The sequence below is a fragment of the Pseudophryne corroboree genome, chromosome 9 (genome assembly GCF_028390025.1).
Source record: "Pseudophryne corroboree isolate aPseCor3 chromosome 9, aPseCor3.hap2, whole genome shotgun sequence".
NCBI lineage: Eukaryota > Metazoa > Chordata > Amphibia > Anura > Myobatrachidae > Pseudophryne > Pseudophryne corroboree.
Window position 1 is genome coordinate 321,675,048 of NC_086452.1, and position 24,258 is coordinate 321,699,305.

At 46.7% G+C, this 24,258-nt stretch overlaps 1 protein-coding gene across 3 annotated transcripts in view; it reads right to left on the bottom strand.

Annotated features, from left to right (window-relative positions):
- LOC134958116 (extracellular serine/threonine protein kinase FAM20C-like) overlaps positions 1–24,258 on the bottom strand; it is a 402,537-nt gene that overhangs the window by 336,571 nt on the left and 41,708 nt on the right. For all 3 annotated transcript variants that reach the window (XM_063940488.1, XM_063940487.1, XM_063940486.1), the window contains exon 2: positions 22,221–22,393. In XM_063940488.1, coding sequence (XP_063796558.1) covers positions 22,221–22,393 — 173 coding nt within the window. The remainder of the gene's footprint in view (positions 1–22,220; positions 22,394–24,258) is intronic.

Below are 24,258 nucleotides of genomic sequence, written 5' to 3' on the forward strand. Positions count from 1 at the left end.
GCCCGGTTTGGAGCTTTGGTATAATCCCCATGGTCCTTACGGAGTCCCCAGCATCCTCTAGGACAGTGGTTCTCAAACTCGGTCCTCAGCACCCAACACAGTGCATGTTTTGCAGGTAACCCAGCAGGTGCACAGGTGTATTAATTACTCACTGACACATTTTAAAAGGTCCACAGGTGGAGCTAATTATGTCACTTGTGATTCTGTGAGGTGACCTGCAAAACATGCACTGTGTGGGGTCCTGAGGACCGAGTTTGAGAACCTGTGCTCTAGAATGTAAGAGAAAATAAGATTTTAAACCTACCGGTAAATCTTTTTCTACTAGTCCGTAGAGGATGCTGGGCACCCGTCCCAGTGCGGACATATTTCTGCAAGGCTTGTATATAGTTGTTGCTTACATAAGGGTTATGTTACAGTTGAGATCAGTCTTTGGCTGATGCTGTTTTGTTCATACTGTTAACTGGTTGCGTATATTCCAGGTTATATGGTGTGGGCTGGTATGAATCTTGCCCTTAGATTAACAAAAATCCTTTCCTCGTACTGTCCGTCTCCTCTGGGCACAGTTTCTCTAACTGAGGTCTGGAGGAGGGGCATAGAGGGAGGAGCCAGTGCACACCCATTCTAAAGTCTTTAGAGTGCCCATGTCTCCTGCGGTGCCCGTCTATACCCCATGGTCCTTACGGAGTCCCAGCATCCTCTACGGACTAGGAGAAAAAGATTTACCGGTAGGTTTAAAATCTTATTATTTCTTCCAAATACGATGGTAATGTTTAGACATTACCCCTTTCCTAGCCTGTATGAGGGTAGGAATAACCTTCTTCGGAATGCCCTTCCGAGCAAGCATCAGGCGCTCAACTTCCATGCTGTCAAACGTAGCCGCGGTAAGTCTTGATAGGCGAACGGCTCCTGCTGCTGCAGGTCCTCCTGAAGAGGAAGAGGCCTCGGCTCTTCTTGCAGTAGATTCAGAAGGTCCGCGTACCAAGCCCCTTTTGGCCAGTCTGGGGCAATGAGGATCGCTTGAACCCTTGTTCTCCTTACGAGCTTTAGGATTCATGGGATGAGTGGGAGTGGTGGAAACACGTACACTGACTGGAATACCCACGGAGACACCAGGACGTCCACTGCCACTGCCTGTGGGTCCCTCGACCTGGAACAATAACGCCGAAGCTTCTTGTTAAGACGAGAGGCCATCATGTCTATTTGGGGTAAACCCCAAAGATCTGTTATTTCCTTGAACACCTCCGGATGGAGTCCCCACTCTCCTGGATGGAGATTGTGTCTGCTGACGAAGTCTGCTTCCCAGTTGTCTACTCCCGGAATGAAGATGGCTGACAGCGCTAATGCATGCTTTTCTGTCCAGAGGAGTATTCTTGTCACCTCTGACATTGCCGCTCTGCTCTTCGTTCCGCCTTGTCGGTTTATGTAAGCCACTGTTACATTGTCCGACTGCACTTGAATGGCCCGATTTCGAAGAAGAGGGTCGCCTGAAGAAGACCGTTGTAGATGGCTCTTAGTTGCAGGATGTTTATGGGCAGGCCGGCTTCCAGGCTTGACCACCGTCCTTGGAAGGTTACTTCTTGAGTGACTGCTTCCTAGCCCCGAAGGCTCGCATCCGTGGTTAGAAGGACCCAGTCCTGAATCCCGAACCTGCATCCCTCCAGAAGGTGAGGCAACTGGAGCCACCAGAGGAGTGAAATCCAGGCCTTTGGCGACAAACAAATTCTCTGGTGCATGTGAAGGTGTGATCCTGACCACTTGTCCAGGAGATCCAGTTGGAAGGTCCGAGCGTGGAACCTCCCGTACTGGAGAGCCTCGTAAGAGGCCACCATCTTTCCCAATAGGCGAATGCATTGATGAACCGACACCTGGGGTGGCTTCCGGACATCCCAGACCATAGTTTGTATCACCAACGCTTTTTCTTGCGGAAGAAACACCCTCTGCACTTCCGTATCCAGGATCATTCCCAGAAATGACAACCTCTGGGTTGGTTCCAAATGTGGCTTTGGAAGGTTCAGAATCCAACCCTGACTCTGGAGCAGTTGCGTTGTGAGAACAATGGACTGCAGCAGCTTCTCCTTGGATGATGCTTTTATCAGCAGATCATCCAGATATGGAATGATGTTCACACCCTGCTTGCAGAGGAGAATCATCATTTCCGCCATCACCTTGGTAAACACCCTCGGTGCAGTGGAAAGGCCGAATAGCAGGGCCTGGAACTGAAACTGACAGTCCAGCAATGCGAAGTGGAGATAAGCCTGATGCGGCAGCCAGATCGGAATGTGGAGGTGTGCATCCTTGATATCTAGTGATGCCAGGAATTCCCCTTCTTCCAGACCTGATATCACCACCCTGAGAGACTCCATCTTGAACTTGAACTCCTTCAGAAAGGGGTTTAATGATTTTAGGTTCAGAATGGGCCTGACCGAACCATCCGGTTTTGGTACCACGAAAAGGTTCAAATAGTAGCCTTTGTTCACCATGTGAGGTGGTACTGGCACAATGACCTGTCTTGTAGTACAGTGCCGTCCTCCAACAAAGTTGGTAAGCCTGACTTGAAAAAGCGATGAGGGGGGAAGATTTTGAAATTCCAGCCTGTATCCCTGAGACACAATATCTACCACCCAGGGATCCAGGCCGGACGATACCCAGACATGACTGAAGTGTCTGAGCCTCGCTCCCACTGGCCCCACCACCGGGGCGTGTGGTCCACCGTCATGCGGAGGACTTTGGCGTACCCGAAGCAGGCTTTTGTTCCTGGGAACCTGCAGCAGCAGGTTTCTTGGACTTAAACCGACCTCCCCTAAAGAAGGTATTGGATGTTCTGGCCTTTCTAGGCTTGTTAGGCTGAAAGGATTGCGTTGCAGATGAAGAGAAAGATTTCTTCGGAGCAGGTACTGCTGAGGGAAGAAACTGAGACTTACCCGCTGTAGCGGTGGATATCCACGCGTCTAGAGCTTCCCCAAAGAGAGCCTGACTTGTATAGGGTAGGGACTCCACACTTCTTCTGGATTCCGCGTCGGCCGACCACTGGCGCAGCCACAGTCCCCGACGAGCTGAAACAGACATGAAAGAAATTCCAGCAGCCATGGAACCCAGGTCTTTCATCGATTCTACCATAAAACCTGCAGAATCATCTATGTTGCATAAATACAATGCAATGTCATCCGTATCCATAGTATCCAAATCCTCAAGTAAGGTAGCCGACCACTTTACTATTGCCTTTGCAATCCATGCAGTAGCAATAGTGGGACGTAATATGGCCCCTGAAGCAGTATACATTGATTTAAATGTGTTATCAATTTTCCTATCAGACGGCTCCTTTAAGGCGGTAGATCCTGTTACAGGTAAAACCACCTTCTTTGAGAGTCTGGACACAGAGGCGTCAATCGGCGGGTTTTTCCATTTTTTCCTATTCTCCTCAGGGAAAGGAAATGCCAACTGGACCCTTTTAGGGACCTGGAATTTTTTCTCTGGGTTTTCCCATGCTTTTTCAAAAATAGTATTCAATTCCTTTGACGCAGGGAAGGTTAACGAGGCTTTTTTATTTTCAGTGAAAAAAGCCTCCTCAACCTGCTCAGGTGTGGTATCATTAACATTCAACACATCCCTGATAGCCTCTATCAATAATTGCACCCCCTTTGCAAGAGATGCGGACCCCCACAACACATCCCCATCACCATCTGTAGTGTCAGAATCGGTATCCGTGTCGTCTTGTGCGACATGCACAAGCGCACGTTTGTGGGGGTATATAGCGGGGCGTCCTGAGGTACCAGAAACAGGCCATACTGCCATAGAGCTCTGTAATACTTGGGTTGCAGATTCAGTACTTGCAACCCTGTCAGAAATCTGAGAAATCCAAGATTTGATAGAGGAAAACCACTCTGGTTCCCTTGCTGGTATCTGTGCTAAACCAGTGCTATCCTGATTACATGGAATGGGATCATCCTGGGAGGATAAATCATCTGCAGCATATGACACAGTGTCCCTGGACATAGCTAAAGGAGACCACCAAACACTCCACACACACACACACAGGTGGGGCCAGACAGAGTTTCCCTCCCTCCCCCCCCACCCCTCCCAAGAATGGCAAGAGAGACACAGAGATCGGAGTCAAACCACACCACAGCGTTTTCAGTAAAGGGAGACCCCTTGTCAGCGCAGACTGTGTCTCTTAATAGGAGACACAGTCATTTTACAGCCTCCCCTCCCTTCTCCAACCCCCTGGTACCGTGTACTGATAGCTGGAGTTGCTGTGGAGGGACCTGTTTTTCCATCCAGCACTGTGCAGACAGGAAAATGGCAGGAGTACCAAACTCAAACCGATGTGGCTTAACAATAAGGTCAAGGCCGAAATCGATAGAAGCGTGCTTTCAAAGCATTTAAATCTAATGGAAAGGAGGATTCATTCCAGTACTACATGGAATGCAGTAAAAGACGTAAAAATGCAATAAGAGCAGCTAAAATTGAAAAAACTAAAAGCAAATTGAGTAAAACCAATCCTATTTTTTTTTTAATACATAAACAGTAAAAGGTTAAAAAAGGAGAACATAGGTCCAATAAAAGATGAATTTGGAGTATTGTTAAATGATGACAAATCAAAAGCAGAAATACTGAACAAATTTTTTTCATCAGTGTTCACCAGAGAAGAATGGACAGTGTGAGTAGTGCATAGCGATAGTGTCAGTAAGGATTCATGGTTAGATACTTGTTTAAGTAAATTAGTAGTCAGGAAGAGATTACGCAAAATAAGGATTAATCAATCACCTGGCCCGGACGGACTTCATCCGAGGGTTCTTATGGAGTTTAGGTCACAACTAGAAAGACCCCTATACTTGATTTTCAATAGCTCAATTAGATCTGGCATGGTACCGAAGGATTGGCGTATAGCAGAGGTAGTTCCATTATTTAAAAAGGTATCCAAAAATCATCCAGGTAACTACAGGCCGGTTAGTTTGACATCTATAGTGGGGAAAATAGGATTTTAATTACCTACCGGTAATTCCTTTTCTCATAGTCCGTAGAGGATGCTGGGGTCCACATTAGTACCATGGGGTATAGACGGGTCCACTAGGAGCCACTGGAACTTTAAGTGTTTGAGAGTGTGGGATAGCTCCTCCCTCTATGCCCCTCCTACCAGACTCAGTCTAGAAACTGTGCCCGAGGAGACGGACATCTTCGAGAGAAGGATTATACACAGATAGTGGCGAGAGTCACACCAGCTCACACAACAAGGCAAACCAAGCTAACTAGCTTGAAACTCAGCAACAGCTGAAACATTACTAAACCAAGTAACAAGGCAGTATGCAACTAAGAACAAAGTCGTACTGAACCAGATACCACTGCAGGATAACGAAGCGCTGGGCGGGCACCCAGAATCCTCTACGGACTACGAGAAAAGGATTTACCGGTAGGATATTACGTCCTAGAGGATGCTGGGGTCCACATTAGTACCATGGGGATGTACCAAAGCTCCCAGAATGAGAGGGAGAGCGCAGAGGCTCATGCAGAACTGATTGACCAAACTTCAGGTCCTCAAAGGCCAAAGTATCGAACTTGTAGAACTTAGCAGACGTGTTCGACCCTGACCAAGTAGCTGCTCGGCAATGCTGTAAAGCTGAGACACCCCGGGCAGCGGCCCAGGAAGACCCCACCTTACGAGTAGAGTGGGCCTTAACAGATGGACACAGCAATCCTGATATAGAATATGCATGCTGAATAATGAACCTGATCCGGCGAGAGATCGTCTGCTTAGAAGCAGGACTCCCAATTTTCTTGGGATCATACCGGAATAACAGAGAGTCCGATTTTCTGTGACGAGCAGTCCTCTTCACATAGTTTTTCAGAGCCCATACAACATCCAAGGACTTTGATGAAATTGAGGAGTCAGTAGCAACTGGCACCACAATAGGTTGGTTGATATGAAAAGCCAACACAACGTTCATAAGGAACTGCTGATGTGTCCGGAGCTCAGCTCTAGCTTCATGAAAGATCAATTAGGAGCTTTTACAGGAAAAAGCCCCCAACTCCGACACACATCTAGCAGAAGCTAAGGCCAACAAAGTGACAGCCTTCCACGTAAGAAACTTGACCTCAACCTCCTGTAGAGGCTCGAACCAAACCGATTGTAGGAACTGTAACACCACTTTAAGATCCCAGGGTGCCGTAGGTGGCACAAAGGGAGGCTGGATGTGCAGAACCCCTTTCAAGAAAGTCTGAACCTCAGGGAGGGAAGCCAGTTGTTTCTGGAAGAAAATGGATAGGGCAGAAATCTGGACCTTTACGGATCCCAACCTCAGGCCTATATCCACACCTGCTTGCAGAAAGAGGAGAAACCGTCCCAGTTGAAACTCCACCAAAGGAAACTGCTTGGATTCACACCAAGAGACATACTTTTTCCAAATGGGATGGTAATGTTTAGATGTTACTCCTTTCCTAGCCCGTATCAGGGTAGGAATAACCTTGTTCGGAATGCCCTTCCGATCTGGTGTTCAACTTCCATGCTGTCAAACGTAGCCACGGTAAGTCTTGATAAGCGAACGGCCCCTGTTGCAGCAGGTCCTCCCGAAGCGGAAGAGGCCTCGGATCTTCCAGCAGAAGACCCAGAAGATCCACGTACCAAGCCCTTCTTGGCCAGTCTGGAGCAATGAGGATTGCCTGAACTCTTGTTCTCCTTATGAGTTTTAGAATGCTTGGAATGAGTGGTAGTGGAGGAAACATGTACACCGACTGGAACACCCACGGAGACAGTCCACTGCCACGGCTTGTTGGTCCCTTGACTTGGAACAATACCTCCAAAGCTTCTTGTTGAAACAAGAGGTCATCATGTCTATTTGAGGTACACCCCAAAGATCTGTCACCTCCGTGAACACCTCCAGATGGAGGACCCTCTCTCCTGGATGGAGATCGTGCTGCTGAGGAAGTCCCCTTCTCAGTTATCTACTCCCGGAATGAAGATTGGGCAGAAAAACACGCGTTGGCGCTGTCAGAGGATGATTTTTGTTACCTCTGATATTGCAGCTCTGCTCTTCATTCCGCTCTATCAGTTTATGTAGGCCACAGTCATTACATTGTCCGACTGCACTTGAATGGCTCGATCTCGCAGAAGATGGGCCGCTTGGAGAAGACCATTGTAGACGGCTCTTAATTCCAGAATGTTTATTGGAAGACTGGATTCCAGGCTTGACCACCTTCCTTGGAAAGTTTCCCCCTGAGTGACTGCGCCCCAGTCCTGGAGACTTGCATCAGTGGTTAGAAGGATCCAGTCCTGAATCCCGAACCTGCGGCCCTCCAGAAGGTGAGGTAGTTGCTGCCACCAGAGGAGTGAAATCCTGGCTTTCGGCGACAGACGTATGGTGCATGTGTAGATGAGACCAGTTGTCCAGGAGCTCTAGTTGGAAGGACCGAGCATGAAACCTTCCGTACAGTAGAGCCTCGTAAGAGGCAACCATCTTTCCCAGAAGGCGAATGCACTGCTGAACCAATACCCGGGCTGGCTTCAGGACGTCCCGGACCATTGTTTGAAACACCAACGCTTTCTCCTCTGGCAGAAACACCCTCTGCACTTCCGTGTCGAGGATCATTTAGAGAAAAGACAATCTCCTTGTCGGCTCCAAATGTGATTTTGGAAGGTTCATGATCCAACCGTGGTCCCTGAGCAGACGAGTCGTGAGACCAATGGACCGCAACAACGTCTCCCTGGACTATGCCTTTATCAGCAGATCGTCCAGATATGGGATTATGTTCACCCCGTCTGCGGAGGAGAACCATCATCTCTGCCATCACCTTGGTGAACACCCTCGGTGCTGTGGAGAGGCCGAATGGCAGCGCCTGAAATTGATAGTGGCTGTCTAACAGTGCAAATCTGAGATAAGCCTGGTTCGGCAGCCAAATCGGAATGTGGATGCCAGAAACTCTCCCTCCTCCAGACCTGAGATCACTGCCCTGAGAGACTCCATTTTGAATTTGAACACCTTCAGGTAAGGGTTCAGCGATTTCAAGTTCAAAATTGGTCTGACCAAACCCTCCGGTTTCGGTACCACAAAAAGGTTTGAATAATAACCCTTGTTTTGCATATGAGGTGGACTGCAATAATGACCTGTGACTTTTCCAATTTTAGGATGGCTTCCTGTAGGATAGCCCTGTCTGTCAGCAAGGCTGGCAAGCCTGATTTGAAGAATCAGTGAGATGGGAGTTCTTGAAACTCCAGTCTGTACCCCTGGGACACAATATCCTGTACCCAGGGATCCAGGCGGGACGACACCCAAACGTGTCTGAAACGTCTGAGTCTCGCACCCACCAACCGGTCCTCCAGGCTGTGTGGTCCAACGTCATGCTGAGGATTTTGAGGAACCAGAAGTAGGTATCTGGTCCAGGGAGCCTGCGGGAGCAGATTTTTTGGATTTTGCATGACCACCTCTAGAGAAGGTGGTAGGAGGCTTGGTCTTTTTTGCCCTAGCGGTCCAAAAGGACTGAGATGCAGCTACAGAAAAAGGTTTCTGTGTAGGAGGCGTAGCAGAGGGAAGGAAAGGTGACTTTCCCCGTGGTTGCCGTGGAAATCCACGAATCCAATGCTTCCCCAAATAGAGCCTGACCTGTGTAGGGTAGGTTCTCCACACTTCTCCTGGATTCTGCGTCCGCAGACCATTGGCGTAGCCAGAGTCCCCTGCGAGCCGATACCGACATGGAAGATGTCCACGCAGTCAGCGTACCCAGGTCCTTCATGGATTCCACCATGAACCCCGCAGAATCCTGTATGTTACGTAGAAGCAATTCAATGTCACTTCTATCCATTGTATCCAAATCCTCTAGTAATGTGCCTGACCACTTTACTATGGCTTTAGAAATCCATGCACAAGCAATAGTGGGCCTTAACGCCACTCCTAAAGCAGTGTAAATGGATTTGAACGTAGTGTCAATCTTACGATCAGCCAGTTCTTTTAATGCGGTAGATCCAGGGACAGGTAAAACCACCTTTTTAGACAGTTTGGAGACCGATGCGTCCACTTAGTGGTGGGTTTTCCCATTTTTTGCTATCTTCCTCAGGGAAGGAAAAAGCAACCAGAACCCTTTTTGGGATCTGGAATTTTTTCTCTGGGGCTTCCCAGGATTTTTCAAATATAGCGTTTAATTCTTTAGACGCAGGGAAGGTTAGCGAGGCTCTCTTATTGTCTGTGAAGTAAGCCTCCTCAACCTGCTCAGGGCGTGTGTCAGTAATGTGTAACATCCCTAATGGCCCCAATCATTAGCTGCACCCCCTTTGCAAGGGATGCCGCCCCCCTAAGCACATCCCCATCACCGTCTGCTGTGTCAGAGTCGGTATCCATGTCTTAAATTATTTGGGCAAGTGCACGTTTCTGTGGGAACATGCTAGAGGATTTTGCAGGAATAGGAACAGAACCTGACCAAACTGCCATAGATTTATTTAACACCTGAGTTTCAGTCTCAGTATTTGCTACCCTAGTAGAGATCTGAGAGATCATTCCTTTAATAGAGGTTAACCACTCAGGCTCAATAATAGGGACCTGAGACAAGGCATTACATTCCTGTGTACATGGAATGAATTCCTCCTGAGAGGAAACATCTTCTGCAGCATATGACAGAGTCCCTAGACATGGCTATGGGAGATAACAAACACCCACACCCACAGGGAAATGTCAGACACAGTTTCCCCCCAAGTATTCCACAGAGATTGGAGCTAACCCACACACAGCGCTTTCTGAGGTAGAAACAATACAACTACCAGTGCTATCTGTGTACCTTAATAGGCTACACAGTATCTACACAGCCTCCCCCCCCCCCCCCCACCCTCCCGCCTACAACCACCTGGTACTGCACAGGATAGCTGGAATTGCTTGGAGGGAAAGTTCTCCCTGTCAGCGGTCTCTGTGGAGGAACTGCAGGCAGGAAAATGGCGCTGAACGCTGCTGTGTCCTCTCTGAGGAGAAGCACCACCCCATGAACATGGCGCTGCCTCCCACTCTTCACATTCTTTTTACTGGCCTGAGGATTAATGCTGGCAGCGTTACTGAGGTCCCTGACAGCTGTGTGACAGGTGTAGGGTATAGGCGCTGGCTCAGGTCGCCCCTCACAGTGCCGCACTATGTACCGCTGAGCCTCCGTAGCGCAGTTAGTACTGCACTCCCACCCTGTTGCCATCTTCACACCAGCTCCCCGCTTGCCAGGGGGCCAGTGACTCACTTGCCACCGGAATTCTTCTGGCTCTGTAAGGGGGTGGCGGCATGCTGCGGGAGTGAGCTGTCACCTGGGGTGGCTAACGATCAACACCCTCAGGAGCTCAGTGTCCTGACAGCGGAGATAGTGGCTTAGACCCCTCAGGGCGGACACTACTCCCCCCCTTAGTCCCACGAAGCAGGGAGGCTGTTGCCAGCAGCCTCCCTGTGCCTAACCAACTCTTAGAAAAAAAGAAAACTAAAGAAGCTCTAGGAGCTCCCCTAGCTGTGACAGGCTCCTCCGGGCACATTTTCTAAACTGAGTCTGGTAGGAGGGGCATAGAGGGAGGAGCCAGCCCACACTCTCAAACTCTTAAAGTGCCAATGGCTCCTAGTGGACCAGTCTATACCCCATGGTACTAATGTTGACCCCAGCATCCTCTGGGACGTAAGAGAAAATATTGGAAGGTATTCTAATTTTGTAAGGGACAGATCATGTCAAACTAACTTAGTTAACTTCTACGAGGAAGTGAGCGACAATCTTGACCAAGGAAAAGCAGTGGATGTGGTCTACTTAGATTTTGCAAAAGCCCTCGATACAGTGCCTCACAGGAGACTAATCATCAAATTAAAAGAGCTTGGCTTAGGAAAAACTGTTTGTACATGGATAAGTAACTGGCTGGACAACAGGGGTCAACGGGAAGTCCTCAAGCTGGACACCAGTAGTCAGCGGAATACCACAGGGGTCCGTACTCGGGCCACTACTGTTCTACATATTTATTAATGACCTAGAAATAGGCCTGGCAAGCACAGTGTCAATCTTTGCAGATGATACTAAACTGTGTAGGGTAGTTAATTCAGAAATAGATGTGGAGTCTCTGCAGAATGAATGATCTAAACTTGAAATCTGGGCATCTAAATGGAGAATGAGGTTCAATATAGAAAAATGCAAGGTTATGCATTTCGGGACTAAAAACAAACTTGTATCCTATATATTAAATGGGGAAAATCTAGGGGTAATGGTTTTGGAAAAAGATTTGGGGGTACTCATTGATGGGGTCTGGGACTCAGGGTCGACAGCACAAAGGTCGACACACTTTAGGTCGACGCCAATTGGTCGACACACATTAGGTCGACAGGGTCAAAAGGTCGACAGGGTCAAAAGGTCGACAACAACAAGGTCGACATGGAAAAAGGTCGACATGAGTTTTTTATGTTTTTTTGGTGTCGTTTTCTTCGTAGAGTGACCGGGAACCCGAATTAGTGCACCGCGTCCCCTCGCATGGCTCGCTTCGCTCGCCATGCTTCGGGCATGGTGCCTTCGCTCCGCTCCGCTCGGCACACTTTACCGTTCCAATCGTAGTCCACGTGGATCGTTAAGTATGAAAAGGTTCAAAAAAAGAAAAAAATCGTGAAAAACTCATGTCGACCTTTTTCCATGTCGACCTTGTTCCTGTCGACCTTTTGACCCTGTCGACCTTTTGACCCTGTCGACCTAATGTGTGTCGACCAATTGGCGTCGACCTAAAGTGTGTCGACCTTTGTGCTGTCGACCTGGAGTCCGGATACCCTCATTGATAATAAGCTTAATAACCGTATACAGTGTCAAAGATCAGTAAAGAAGGCAAGTAAGGTTGCAAAGTTCCAGTAATGGAGAGATTACATTCCCACCATCTCCAGGTAGTGACCCGCACCAAGACATAAATGAAGTTTATGGTGATATCGAAGTTGGGGTACCTTCTCTAATATTTACATGCAAATAACAGGTAATTCACATAAATATGTTTTAGAGGTTTCAAAAGGTGCTACCAACTGGTTTAAATAGAGATATATTATCAATTCCCAGTAGTGAGGGGGCAAGAGAAAGAAAATTGGATAATATCAATACAGGGGAGCTTTGAATAAAATCTTAATTAATTACACATTTTAAGTGTCAGTTGGGTTGTGTGCATCCTAGTTATAACTGGTTTCTTTCTCTTGTCCCCTCACTACGGGGAATTGCTAATAAGGCAAGTAAGGTGTTAGCGTGCATAAAACAGGGAATTGAGACAAGGGACGAGGATGTAATTCTGCCGCTATACAAATCATTGGTACGTCCGCACTTGGAATATTGTGTTCAGTTTTGGGCACCACTGTGCATAAAAAAAAAAAAAAAAAATGATATCCGTGAACTCGAAACGGTTCAAAGGCGAGCTACTAAATTGATTAAAGGGCTAGAGGGACTTGATTACGAGGAAAGGCTTACTAGGTTGAACATGTATACACTGGAAAAGAGGCGTCTAGGAGGAGACATTATTAATGTCTTCAAATATGTAAAGGGGCACTACAAAGAGTTATCAGAGGAATTATTTATTAAAAGAACTCTGTTTAGGATACGTGGGCGCTCGCTGAGGCTGGAGGAGAGAAAATTCCGTATGCAACGGAGGAAAGGGTTCTTCACTGTTAGGGAAAGAAGGATTTGGAATTCCCTGCCAGGGAAGGTGGTAATGGTGGACTCTGTAAATGCATATAAAAGGGGATTGGATGAATTTCTGATTGAAAAGGATATCCAAGGTTACAACACTTAAAATACTGACGTTGTTAATCCGGGGGTAACATGATTTGTAGTTGTTAACTTGTCATAAAACATTCTTCAGCAGGTACAGTAAAATCAACGCAACTTAATACAAACTACAGGTGGAACGCGATGAGCATTTTGCCTCTTTTTAACCTCAATTACTATGTTACTATGTATTTGTTACCTGCCTACTATATTAAACTGTTCTCTGCACTGTACTGTTTTATCCTGTACTGTCTGTATGGCACTGTGGAACACTTGTGGCACCCTATAAATAAAGTTTATTAATAATAATAATAATAATAACAACAACAACAACAACAACAACAACAACAACAACAACAACAACAACAACAACCACCACCACCACCACCACCACCACCACCACCACCACCACCTGGACAGTGATTATTGTGGAATAATGTGGCTTGGCAAAGACAGAAAATGCAATGCATTCTAGTGAGACTAGAGACAATAGTGAATTGCAAGTGTTACAAAGGCAACTGTGTGTTTCACAAACAGAGCTGCCAACCTTAAAGAGAAAGTTGAGTTGAACTAATAAGAAGGGTTGTCAGTTTAATAGAAAGGAATGCCAAAATCATAGAGGGGAGTCTAGCTATGAGAGTAAGCTGCCAGAGGTACAGTACAAGCTGCCAGAAGCCCTAGTGATTCCAGGCCCAGCCCAAACATCCAAAGGGAGTCCAACCCCGAGGGGTTCAGTACCATTCCAGAGGGAGTCCAGGTCCTGTCCAGAGGGAGCTCTGATCTGCACCTAGTGTTTGCTGAGCATACTGTTCATTCCACTTTCCTGTTGTTACTACGACTGTTTATCATCATCATCTTCTATTTATAGGGCACCACAAATTTCCCCAGTTCCATTCAGACCAAAAATACAAAATGGTGAACTGAGTAACAGTGTACTCAAATATACATAGTAACAATTGGGAACATAACACGGACACATAATAAGTAGAAATAGTGCAAACCAAACCACAAATGTGAGACTAATACTGACACAACAGATGTGGGCATAGGGGCTGATTCAGAGATGGATGAAGTCACGTGTCCGTACGCAGCAGCCGCGTCCATCTGGTCTGCACACCGGCTGCAGTGCACATGTGCGACTTTTCTCCTTGTGACCACATCTAGGAAGGATGCAGCCACAAGATTGACAGCGGCGGGCATTCGCAGGGCGGTAATGTGGCGTTGGGGGGCTCGTTACCGGCTTTGGGGCGGCTGCGTGACATCACACACAGCTGCTCTGATTTTAAAAAATGGCAGCCGACTGCCTGACAGCGCAGCCAGGCTGCAATGTCAGGGATCAACCTTAGTTTGATGCATTCACAATATAACTGCAGGTGTATTGGAAGGCTTCCTCACACATACTGGGCGGTTTCCAGCATGTGAGGAGATGGACGCAGATCTTGCTGCGTATGTAGAAATCATGCATCCATCTCTGAATCAGACCCATAATTTTGACATATAATAAATAATAGTGACCCAAACTAGCTGGACATGGGGTGAGGGAAGAGACAATAGGAGGGAGTGTCCTGCTCGCAACAGCTTACATTCTAAAAGGGAAAGGGAGGGATTGGGTAGATACAAGGGTGAATGATGTGGGAGGGAAGGGCAAATTGGGCAGAGATACGGTATGCAATGAGGGTGCACTTGAAGCAATAAATATTAGGAGAAAGTATAATAAATGGAGGTAGAGCACAGGTTCTCAAACTCTGTCCTCAGGACCCCACACGGTTCATGTTTTGCAGGTCACCTGTAGATTTTTCAAATGTGACAGTTGGTGATACACAGTGCACCTGCTTGGTGACATGGAAAACGTGAACCGTGTGGGGTCCTGAGGACAGAGTTTGAGAACCACTGAGGTAGAGCATTCCATAAGTTGGGAACAGCACTGGGGAAGTCTTGGAGTCGAGAGTGAGAGATGACAATTAGTAGGGAGAAAAGGTGACATTCACCAACTGACCAGAGAGGGCAAGAACGAGTGTGGAGGGAATTGAGGTTGGAGATGCAGGAGGGAGAGAGAGTGAGAGAACTTTGAAGATTGTGTAAGAAGTTTGAACTGAATCCTGTAGGGGATAGGAAGATGGTGGAGGGATTGACAGAGAGGGGAGGCAAAGATAGAGCCACATGATAGGGCAAGTGTTAAAGAGAAACTGAAGTGAAGAGAGATGGTTGAAGTGAAGAGAGATGGTTGAGGTGAAGAATCTGCAAGAGGAAGGTTGCAGTTGTCAATTCAATAGACAATTATTTTGGAGGCATTGAGTTAGAGGAAGGGTCGAATTCTAGAGATATTCTGGAGATGTAACCAACAACTGTGTGTAAGTGACTGAATGTGAGGAAGGAATGGCTGAGCTGGAAGTCTGGCTATGAATTACTCTTCATTGCTGGGAAATATCAGTACTATAAATGACATAGGCCCTCATTCCGAGTTGATCGGTCGCAAGGCGAATTTAGCAGAGTTACACACGCTAAGCCGCCGCCTACTGGGAGTGAATCTTAGCTTCTTAAAATTGCGACCGATGTATTCGCAATATTGCGATTACTAACTACTTAGCAGTTTCAGAGTAGCTTCAGACTTACTCTGCCTGTGCGATCAGTTCAGTGCTTGTCGTTCCTGGTTGACGTCACAAACACACCCAGCGTTCGCCCAGGCACTCCCACCGTTTCTCCGGCCACTCCTGCGTTTTTTCCGGAAACGGTAGCGTTTTCAGCCACACGCCCCTGAAACGCCGTGTTTCCGCCCAGTAACACCCATTTCCTGTCAATCACATTACGATCGCCGGAGCGAAGAAAAAGCCGTGAGTAAAAATACTATCTTCATAGTAAAGTTACTTGGCGCAGTCGCAGTGCGAACATTGCGCATGCGTACTAAGCGGATTTTCACTGCGATGCGATGAAAAATACCGAGCGAACAACTCGGAATGAGGGCCATAATTATCTTCTTCAAACTATGGATTATTTTCCTAATTATAGAAGGTAATCTATATTAGTTCTCAGAAATATATTTTTCATCAAAGGAAGGACCAATTTTTAACTATTATATATGTACACCTAAAATGAAGTATATCTATCAATAGAGTAAGCGAAGGTGCTGCCTCAGACTAATGTTAATAAATTAGAAACAAGGAAAGAAAAGAGACTGAAACTGACGCACAAATAGAAAAGCAATATATACTAAAATGTACCTTTCATTGGTTCATATTAAAATTATATGTAATTCAAACAGCAAAATATAGGTTAAAAATGATAAAGTATGTAAAAAAGAATTTTGTGAAATAAAAATAATTCAACCGTGTACCTCTGCATGTGCGTTTTTTTAAATTATTATCATAATCCAGTATATTGTTACCTATCCAGATAGTATTCTAAAAGGAATCTAATCCCATGGGTAAGTCTAGTGGGATAGTCTAACTAACAATTCTGAGGCAATCCATTAATATATTATTATGAGTACCCTATTGATGTTCGAATAATCTTCAAGCTATATATGTTACTATAGAAACTGAGACAATATTTACTAGACTGTGTCTCTAAAATGTGTAACTATAATGAGTCTCTAAAATGTGTAGCTGTAGACACTGGAGATAATACTCACTATGATGTGTCTCTACAATGTGTAGCTGTAGACCCTTGAGCTAATACTCAGCATAAAAAGGGTCATTCCGAGTTGTTCGCTCTGTATTTTTTTCTCGCAACGGAGCGATTAGTCGCTAATGCACATGCGCAATGTCCGCAGTGCGACTGCGCCAAGTAAATTTGCTATGCAGTTAGGTATTTTACTCACGGCATTACAAGGTTTTTTCTTCGTTCTGGTGATCGTAATGTGATTCACAGGAAGTGGGTGTTTCTGGGCGGAAACAGGCCGTTTTATGGGTGTGTGCGAAAAAACGCTACCGTTTCTGGGAAAAACGCGGGAGTGGCTGGAGAAACGGAGGAGTGTCTGGGCGAACGCTGGGTGTGTTTGTGACGTCAAACCAGGAACGACAAGCACTGAACTGATCGCAGATGCTGAGTAAGTGTGGAGCTACTCAGAAACTGCTAAGAGGTGTCTATTCGCTATTTTGCTAATCTTTCGTTCGCAATTTTGATAAGCTAAGATTCACTCCCAGTAGGCGGCGGCTTAGCGTGTGCAAAGCTGCTAAAAGCAGCTTGCGAGCGAACAACTCGGAATGACCCCCAAAGTGTCTCTACAATGTGTAGCTGTAGATACTGTAGTTCAGGCATTCCCAACCGCGGTCCTTAAGGCACACCAACAGTGCAGGTTTTAGTGCTATCCAGGCTTCAGCACAGATGGTTAAATCAACATAACTGAGGTACCAATTAAGTCACCTGTGTTCAAGCCTGGATATCACTAAAACCAGGACTGTTATTGTGCCTTGAGGACCGAGGTTGGGAATGCCTGCTGTAGACAATACTCACTATAATGTATCTCTAAAATGTGTAGCTGTAGACACTGGAGATAATACTCACTACAATGTGTCTCAAAGGAGCCTCCAAGTTGGAATGGACACTGGAGACAATACCATAATTGCCTACCTGACCCTCTCCATGAGGGAGAAAATGCTCTGTTCCTGGACTTTCCTGGTAATGTATGATTGCCATCACCTGTGGTGAAACACCTTTCTTATCAATTAACTAGCTCACTACATGTGATGACAATCATACATTACCAGGAAAGTCCAGGAACAGAGCATTTTCTCCCTCATGAAGAGGGTCAGGTAGGCAAGTATGGACAATACTCACTATAATGTGTCTCTACAATGTGTAGCTGTAGACACTGGAGACAATACTCCCTGTAATGTGTCTCTACAATGTGTAGCTGTAGACCAGTGATTTTCAACCTTTTTTTTACTCGCGGCACACCGAACAATATTTTAAAATTGCCAAGACACACCATCAGTTCACCCACAGAAAAAAAACGGGGAAAAAAACCACACATTGGCCCTCACAGTAAAAAAACAAATCAACACATACATTGGCCTACACAGAAAAAACAATCACATTGCTCCCCACATAAATCATGTTGCTCCCTACATAAATCCTATTGCTCCCCTCATGAATTATTCACATTGTTCCCCCCATAAATCCTATTGCTCCCCAGAGGAGAAATAACATAACAAATATTTGCTCCTACCGGTCAGCTGTCCTCCTCACGATGTGGGTGGGCAAGGAAAGCTGTGTATGCAGGTGGGAACTGGAAGATGTGTATGCAGGTGGGTGGGCTGGCTGGGTGGTGAGACGTGGCGGCTGTGACCTATGATATCACACCGCCGCGTCACCAAGGTATAGGTTATGGCCGGGGCATGACTGATCCTGATCCTCCGCGGCACACCTTGTCACTGGTCGCGGCACACTAGTGTGCCACGGCACACTAGTTGAAAAAGCCTGCTGTAGACCCTTGAGATAATACAAATCCCAGCATGACCTGCTGTTAGGGAATGCTAAATTTTGATGTTAGGGCATGCTAAAATAGTGTCAGGGCATGCTGGGATGTGTAGTTCCACAGCAGTTTGTGTGCAGGACGATGCCCTCTACTGGTATAGATTATACTTAGCATTTATTTTTTATTTTTACTATTGTACTTTTGGGAACATCTTCACCTTTTAGCCTGTTTTCTCCCTCACTCCTGCTTCTTTGCTTCTGTATTTGGCCTGTACATTCCTGTAGCTGTTTCTCTCTCTCATATAGAATTGTAACGTTTTAGTTGTGGTGTTGCTACTTTTTAATTTTCAGGAGTGTCTTTGTTTTAATCAGAAAGAGGTACCAGGGGCGGAACTCTCGGAGACAACGGAGTCTTTTGCCGCACGGCACCTGCTCCGTTGTCCCCCGTTCCGTCCATACGATTAATTTCTGTAGTGCAGCAGGAGCTGCTAGAGGAGCCGACGAGCGAGCGCAGCGCCTATCAGCATCAGCGGCGCTCGCTCCTCCTCTCTGTGCTCTCTGCTGCTGTGCTCAGGCCTGGGTCGCAGGTGTCACGTGACATCCTTCCGGGACCCAGAGCCGCCGCCCGCCAGGACACATAGCAGCAGCCGCCAGGACTCAGAGAGAGTGCGCGGTGCGGGAAAGCGGGGCTGTCACAGTCAGGAGCGATGTAAGTACAAGCCCTTTTGGGAGAGGGGGGACATGTGAGGGGGAAGACAGAACACCTGCTGCTGTCACCGCTCACAGGGTCGTTTAACTAAGCCTAAGCCTGACTCTGTCTCCCCTCTCTCCTGTCAGCATTGTCCTTCACCTGTCACCTCTGTGCTGGGCTATCATGCCTGTCCCGTCTCTGTCACCCTATTCTTTCCCATCCCTGTCACCTCAATGCTGGCCCTGTCTCTCCTCTCTCCTGTCACCCCTGTCCTGTCCTTGTCACCTCTTACTGGCCCTGTTATCTCTCTCAGCTGACACTTCCATTCTGTCCCCTCTGTCCAGTCCCTGCCATCCCTGGTCTGACCCTGTTAACTCTGTCCTGTCCCTGTTAACCCTCTCTCCTATCCCTTCAGTTCTGTCCTGGTACCTCTGTCCTGGTTCTGCCCATGTCACCCCTGTCCTGTCCCTGTCACCTATGTCCTGGTCCTATCACCTCTCTCTTATCCCTGTCACCTCAATCTTGGTCGTCATTTTTGTTCTTCCCCACTGGACTGTCCCTGTCATCGCTGTATTGGCCCAGTCACCTCTGTCCTGTCCCTGACACCCTTCTCTCCTGTCCCCTCTATTCTGTCATGGCCCTGTCATCCCTGTACTCTCCCTGTCCCCTCTGTCGTGTCCTGTCACCCATCTTTCCTGGCCCTCTGTTCCGTCCTGGCCCTGTCACCTCTGTCCTGTGCCTGTCCCCTCTTAGTCTGCCCTGGTCCCACTGGACTTTCCCTTTCATCTCAGTACTGTCCCTGACACCTCTGTCCTGGCACTTTTTTCGAGGTTGGGGGCACCAAACTCTAACTTGCCTCCGGGAGACGGGGATGAACTTACGCCACTGAGAGGTACAGTATTTGATGAGTAAGGGAGGGAAATAACAGAAGTGATTCTACCTGTTAGTTGACACTTCCAGCAGAAATATGATACAGTGCTCACTAACAGAAGCCACATTCGTCCCATGAGTGCGAATTAGATAGAATACATTTACATAAACATCACTCAGAAAAACCTTTTACAAATGCATAGTGTCCAATATCACAGCCACAAAGTAAGCTGTAATGCAAGTGACTGAGGGGCAGATGTACTAAGCTATGGGCAGTGATAAAGTGGAGAGACATAAAGTACGAGTCAATCAGCTCCTAACTGCCATGCTACAGGCTGTTTTTGAAGAATTACAGGAGCAGAATGGTTGGTAGTTTATCTCTCTCCACTTTATCATTCTCCAAGGCTCAGTCCCTTACACTACCTCAGAGGTTCCCAAACTTGGTCCTCAAGGCACCTTAACAGTCCAGGTTTTAAGCCATAGTTGCGAGAGATTTTTTGAGCAGTCCCCCGGACCTTCAGAAGAGTGGCCAGATATCCCGCATCACAGCCTGCTTCCTAATATACTGTAGTTGCAGGAGACTCCCGATTTGTCGGGTAGTCCCCCGCACCTATTGAAGAGTGGCCTGATCTCCCGCATTCCTAGGAATTGCGGTACCGTATAGAGGGGACAGAGCTAAATGATGCAAGATAGTCATGTGCAACCACCCCCTGCCCCCCACCCTCCACCCGTCACAGTGGTATGCTGTGTCTCCTCCCAGAGAGAAGTTTTTAAATGTAGGAAAAGTATTCACAGTGCTTCACTTTTTCCACATTTTGTTATGTTACAGCCTTATTCCAAACTGGAATAAATTATTTTTTTCCCTAAAAATTTTACACACAATACCCCATAATGGCCATGTGAAAAAAAGTTTCAGATTTTTGCAAATGTATTAAAAAAAAAAAAAAAATCACATATACATAAGTATGCACAGCCGTTGCTCAATACTTTGTTGATGCACCTTTGAAAGCAATTACAGCCTCAAGTCTTTTTGAATATGATGACACAAGCTTGGCACACGTATCTTTTGTCAGTTTCGCTCATTCCTCTTTGCAGTACCTCTCAAGCTCCATCAGGTTGGATGGGAAGCATCGGTGCACAGCCATTTTCTGATCTCTCCAGAGATGTTCAATCGGATTCAAGTCTGGGCTCTGGCTGGGCCACTCAAGGACATTCACAGAGTTGTCCTTAAGCCACTCCTTTGATATCTTGGCTGTGTGCTTAGGGTCGCTGTCCTGCTGAAAGATGAACCGTGGCCCCAGCCTGAGGTCAAGAGCACTCTGGAGCAGGTTTTCATCCAGGATGTCTCTGTACAGTGCTGCATTCATCTTTCCCTCTATACTGGCTAGTCTCCCAATTCCTGCCACTGAAAAACATCCCCAATGCATGGTGCTGCCACCACCATGCTTCACTGTAGGGATGGTATTGGCCTGGTGATGAGCGGTGCCTGGTTTCCTCCAAACATGACCCCTGGCATTCACGCCAAAGAGTTCAATCTTTGTCTCAGACCAGAGAATTTTGTTTCTCATGGTCTGAGAATCCTTCAGGTGCATTTTGGCAAACTCCAGGAAAGCTGCCATGTGCTTTTTACTAAGGAGTGGCTTCGGTCTGGCCACTCTACCATACAGGTCTGATTGGTGGATTGCTGCAGAAGTTATCCTTCTGGAAGGTTCTCCTCTCTCCACAGAGGAATGCTGTAGCTCTGCAGAGGGACCATTGGAATTTTGGCCACCTCCATGACTAGGGACCTTCTCCCCCGAACGCTCAGTTTAGATGGCCGGCCAGTTCTAGGAAGAGTCCTGATGGTTCCAAACTTCTTCCATTTAAGGATGATGAAGGCCACTGTGCTCATTGGGACCTTTAAAAGCAGCAGATATTTTTATGTACTCTTCCCCAGATGTGTGCCTCGAGAAACTCCTGTCTTAGAGGTCTACAGACAACTCCTTTAACTTCATGCTTGGTTTGTGCTCAGACATGCACTGTCAAGTGCGGGACCTTATATAGACAGGTGTGTGCCTTTCCAAATCATGTGCAATCAACTGAATTTACCACAGCACTGTGAATACTTTTGCGGGTGCACTGTATATCCATGTTTGGCTACAGGTGACTTAATTAGTACCTCAGTCAATTTGATGTAACCATCTGTGCTGAGCGATGGATACCTTTATAACCTGCCGTGTTAGGGTGCTTTGAGGATACTGGGGCAGATGTATTAAGCCTGCAGATGGGATAAGGAAGTGAAAGCAATGATAAGCGCAAGGTGATAAATGACAGTTAGGAGCTGTCTGGCTGGTATGTTTTCAATTCAGTAATGATTGGCTGGTGAGTTATCACCTTGCGCTTATCACTTCTTTATCCCTTCTGCAAGTTATTACCTCTGCCCCAGTGTTTGGCAACCACTGCTCTTGCTCATATCATTTAGCTCTGGAATAGATTAAAACACAAAAATATTCTAGTAGAAAAGATGAAAAGAGATGTGTGGAGAGGTTGTTACCGGAGTTAAGAATGTGCTGTGTAGATATTTCTTTTAGCAGGATGGGAATAAGAGGGTCTTGTCTTGGGTATAATGCATATCTGTTGATTCCTATGTGAAATTTCAGCCATGTTGGGTAAGTGTCAGCAGCTGCTTCACCTGTGGGAAGCTCAAACTTCAGTCCAGCACTGACCCTACAGCGAGATATGGAGAGAGACAGTTATAAGTTTTCCATGAACGTTATACAGATTTTAAATGTTGTATCGCATAAATATGCCGCGGTCATTGTAATCTATATATATCTAAATGCAAAAGCCCTCCCTCACTCACTGACTGACTGACTGACTGATCACTAATTCTCTTACTTACTGATATGTTAGGAAGATGACATTTAACAAAGGTATTCCGCAGGTGGGACATAGGAAAACTACGTAATATGAATTTAAATAAACCTCCCCTAAGGGGATGAAAAGGGGGTAGACATAATTACGTCATTACCATTGTGTGAACGATAATGCCCAAATGGACAATCGGATAAAAATTTGGATTGCACCTCCAGTGTGCAGAATTTAATAAACTACAAAAATGGTCCTGTCCCTTTTACTGTATCTGCTATCGGTGCTCCTCGGGTAACGCCAAGAACTATGGATTAATATCTACTTACATTAAGACATCTCAAAATCTATAGATTTACCAAAGTTTTAACACTCAGTTATATTTACAACTATGAAAATCAGAAACTACCGTGCGAAGAATGGGTAGAACAGCTAGTTCATGATAAATGTAATTTCATGACAATATAAATGCATAGTACTACAACATAAGTACTATTTGATGACCTACAATTTATCAGAATATACAGTATATCACAACACAGATGTGTCCTCACTTAGTGGGTGACCATATGCCCAAGGGCGTAGCTACAATAGGTGCAGGGGATGCAGCAGCTATGGGGTCCGGGCATTGGGGGTCATTCCGAGTTGTTCGCTCGGTAAAAATCTTCGCATTGCAGCGATTTTCCGCTTAATGCGCATGCGCAATGTCCGCACTGCGACTGCGCCAAGTAAATTTGCTATGCAGTTAGGATTTTTACTCACGGCTTTTTCATCGTTCTGGAGATCGTAATGTGATTGACAGGAAATGGGTGTTACTGGGCGGAAACAGGCCGTTTTATGGGCGTGTGGGAAAAAACGCTACCGTTTCCGGAAAAAACGCAGGAGTGGCCGGAGAAACGGAGGAGTGTCTGGGCGAACGCTGGGTGTGTTTGTGACGTCAAACCAGGAACGACAAGCACTGAAATGATCGCAGATGCCGAGTAAGTCTGAAGCTACTCAGAAACTGCTACGAGGTGTGTAATCGCAATATTGCGAATACGTCGTTCGCAATTTTGAGATGCTAAGATTCACTCCCAGTAGGCGGCGGCTTAGCATGAGCAAATCTGCTAAAATCCGCTTGCGAGCGAACAACTCGGAATGACCCCCATTCTCTGGACATTTCCCCTACACCTAGTTGTTGAACCCAGGCACTGGCTGCTTGTATCTCTTTCTCTTAGAAGTGTGCTGCTGCACTGCAGCCACACCTACTCACCCTGCTGGCTCCGCCTATCTTGAGTCCTAACTAATGCTGGAAGGAGGCGTGGCTGAGTCTGCAGGGACGTCCCTGTACCACGGCCATGCCTCCTTCCAGTGTCTGTGAGGAGAGAGACAATACGCTGGGTGGGCCGAGAGAGCAGATGTGGCTTTAGTGCAGTAGCAGACTGTTAACATCGTAATAAGGACGAACGTGGCCCCAGTGGTGAGTTCCCACCTGCTGCAGATAGTCCACCAAGGGGAGTCTATAAGTAGACTGAAGTAGGGTTACCACCTCATCCCTTTAATTCTGGACACATTAATTACATAGGTTCTGTGGCTGGCTGGCTGACTTCAAGACTCCATTTCACCTGGTTTTAATCAGCCACAGAACCTGTGTAATTAATATGTGTCCAGAATAAAAGGGATGAGGTGTTAACCCAAGCCGGAGGGGAGAGGTATCTTTCAGTAGTCCACCGGGGGTGGGGGAG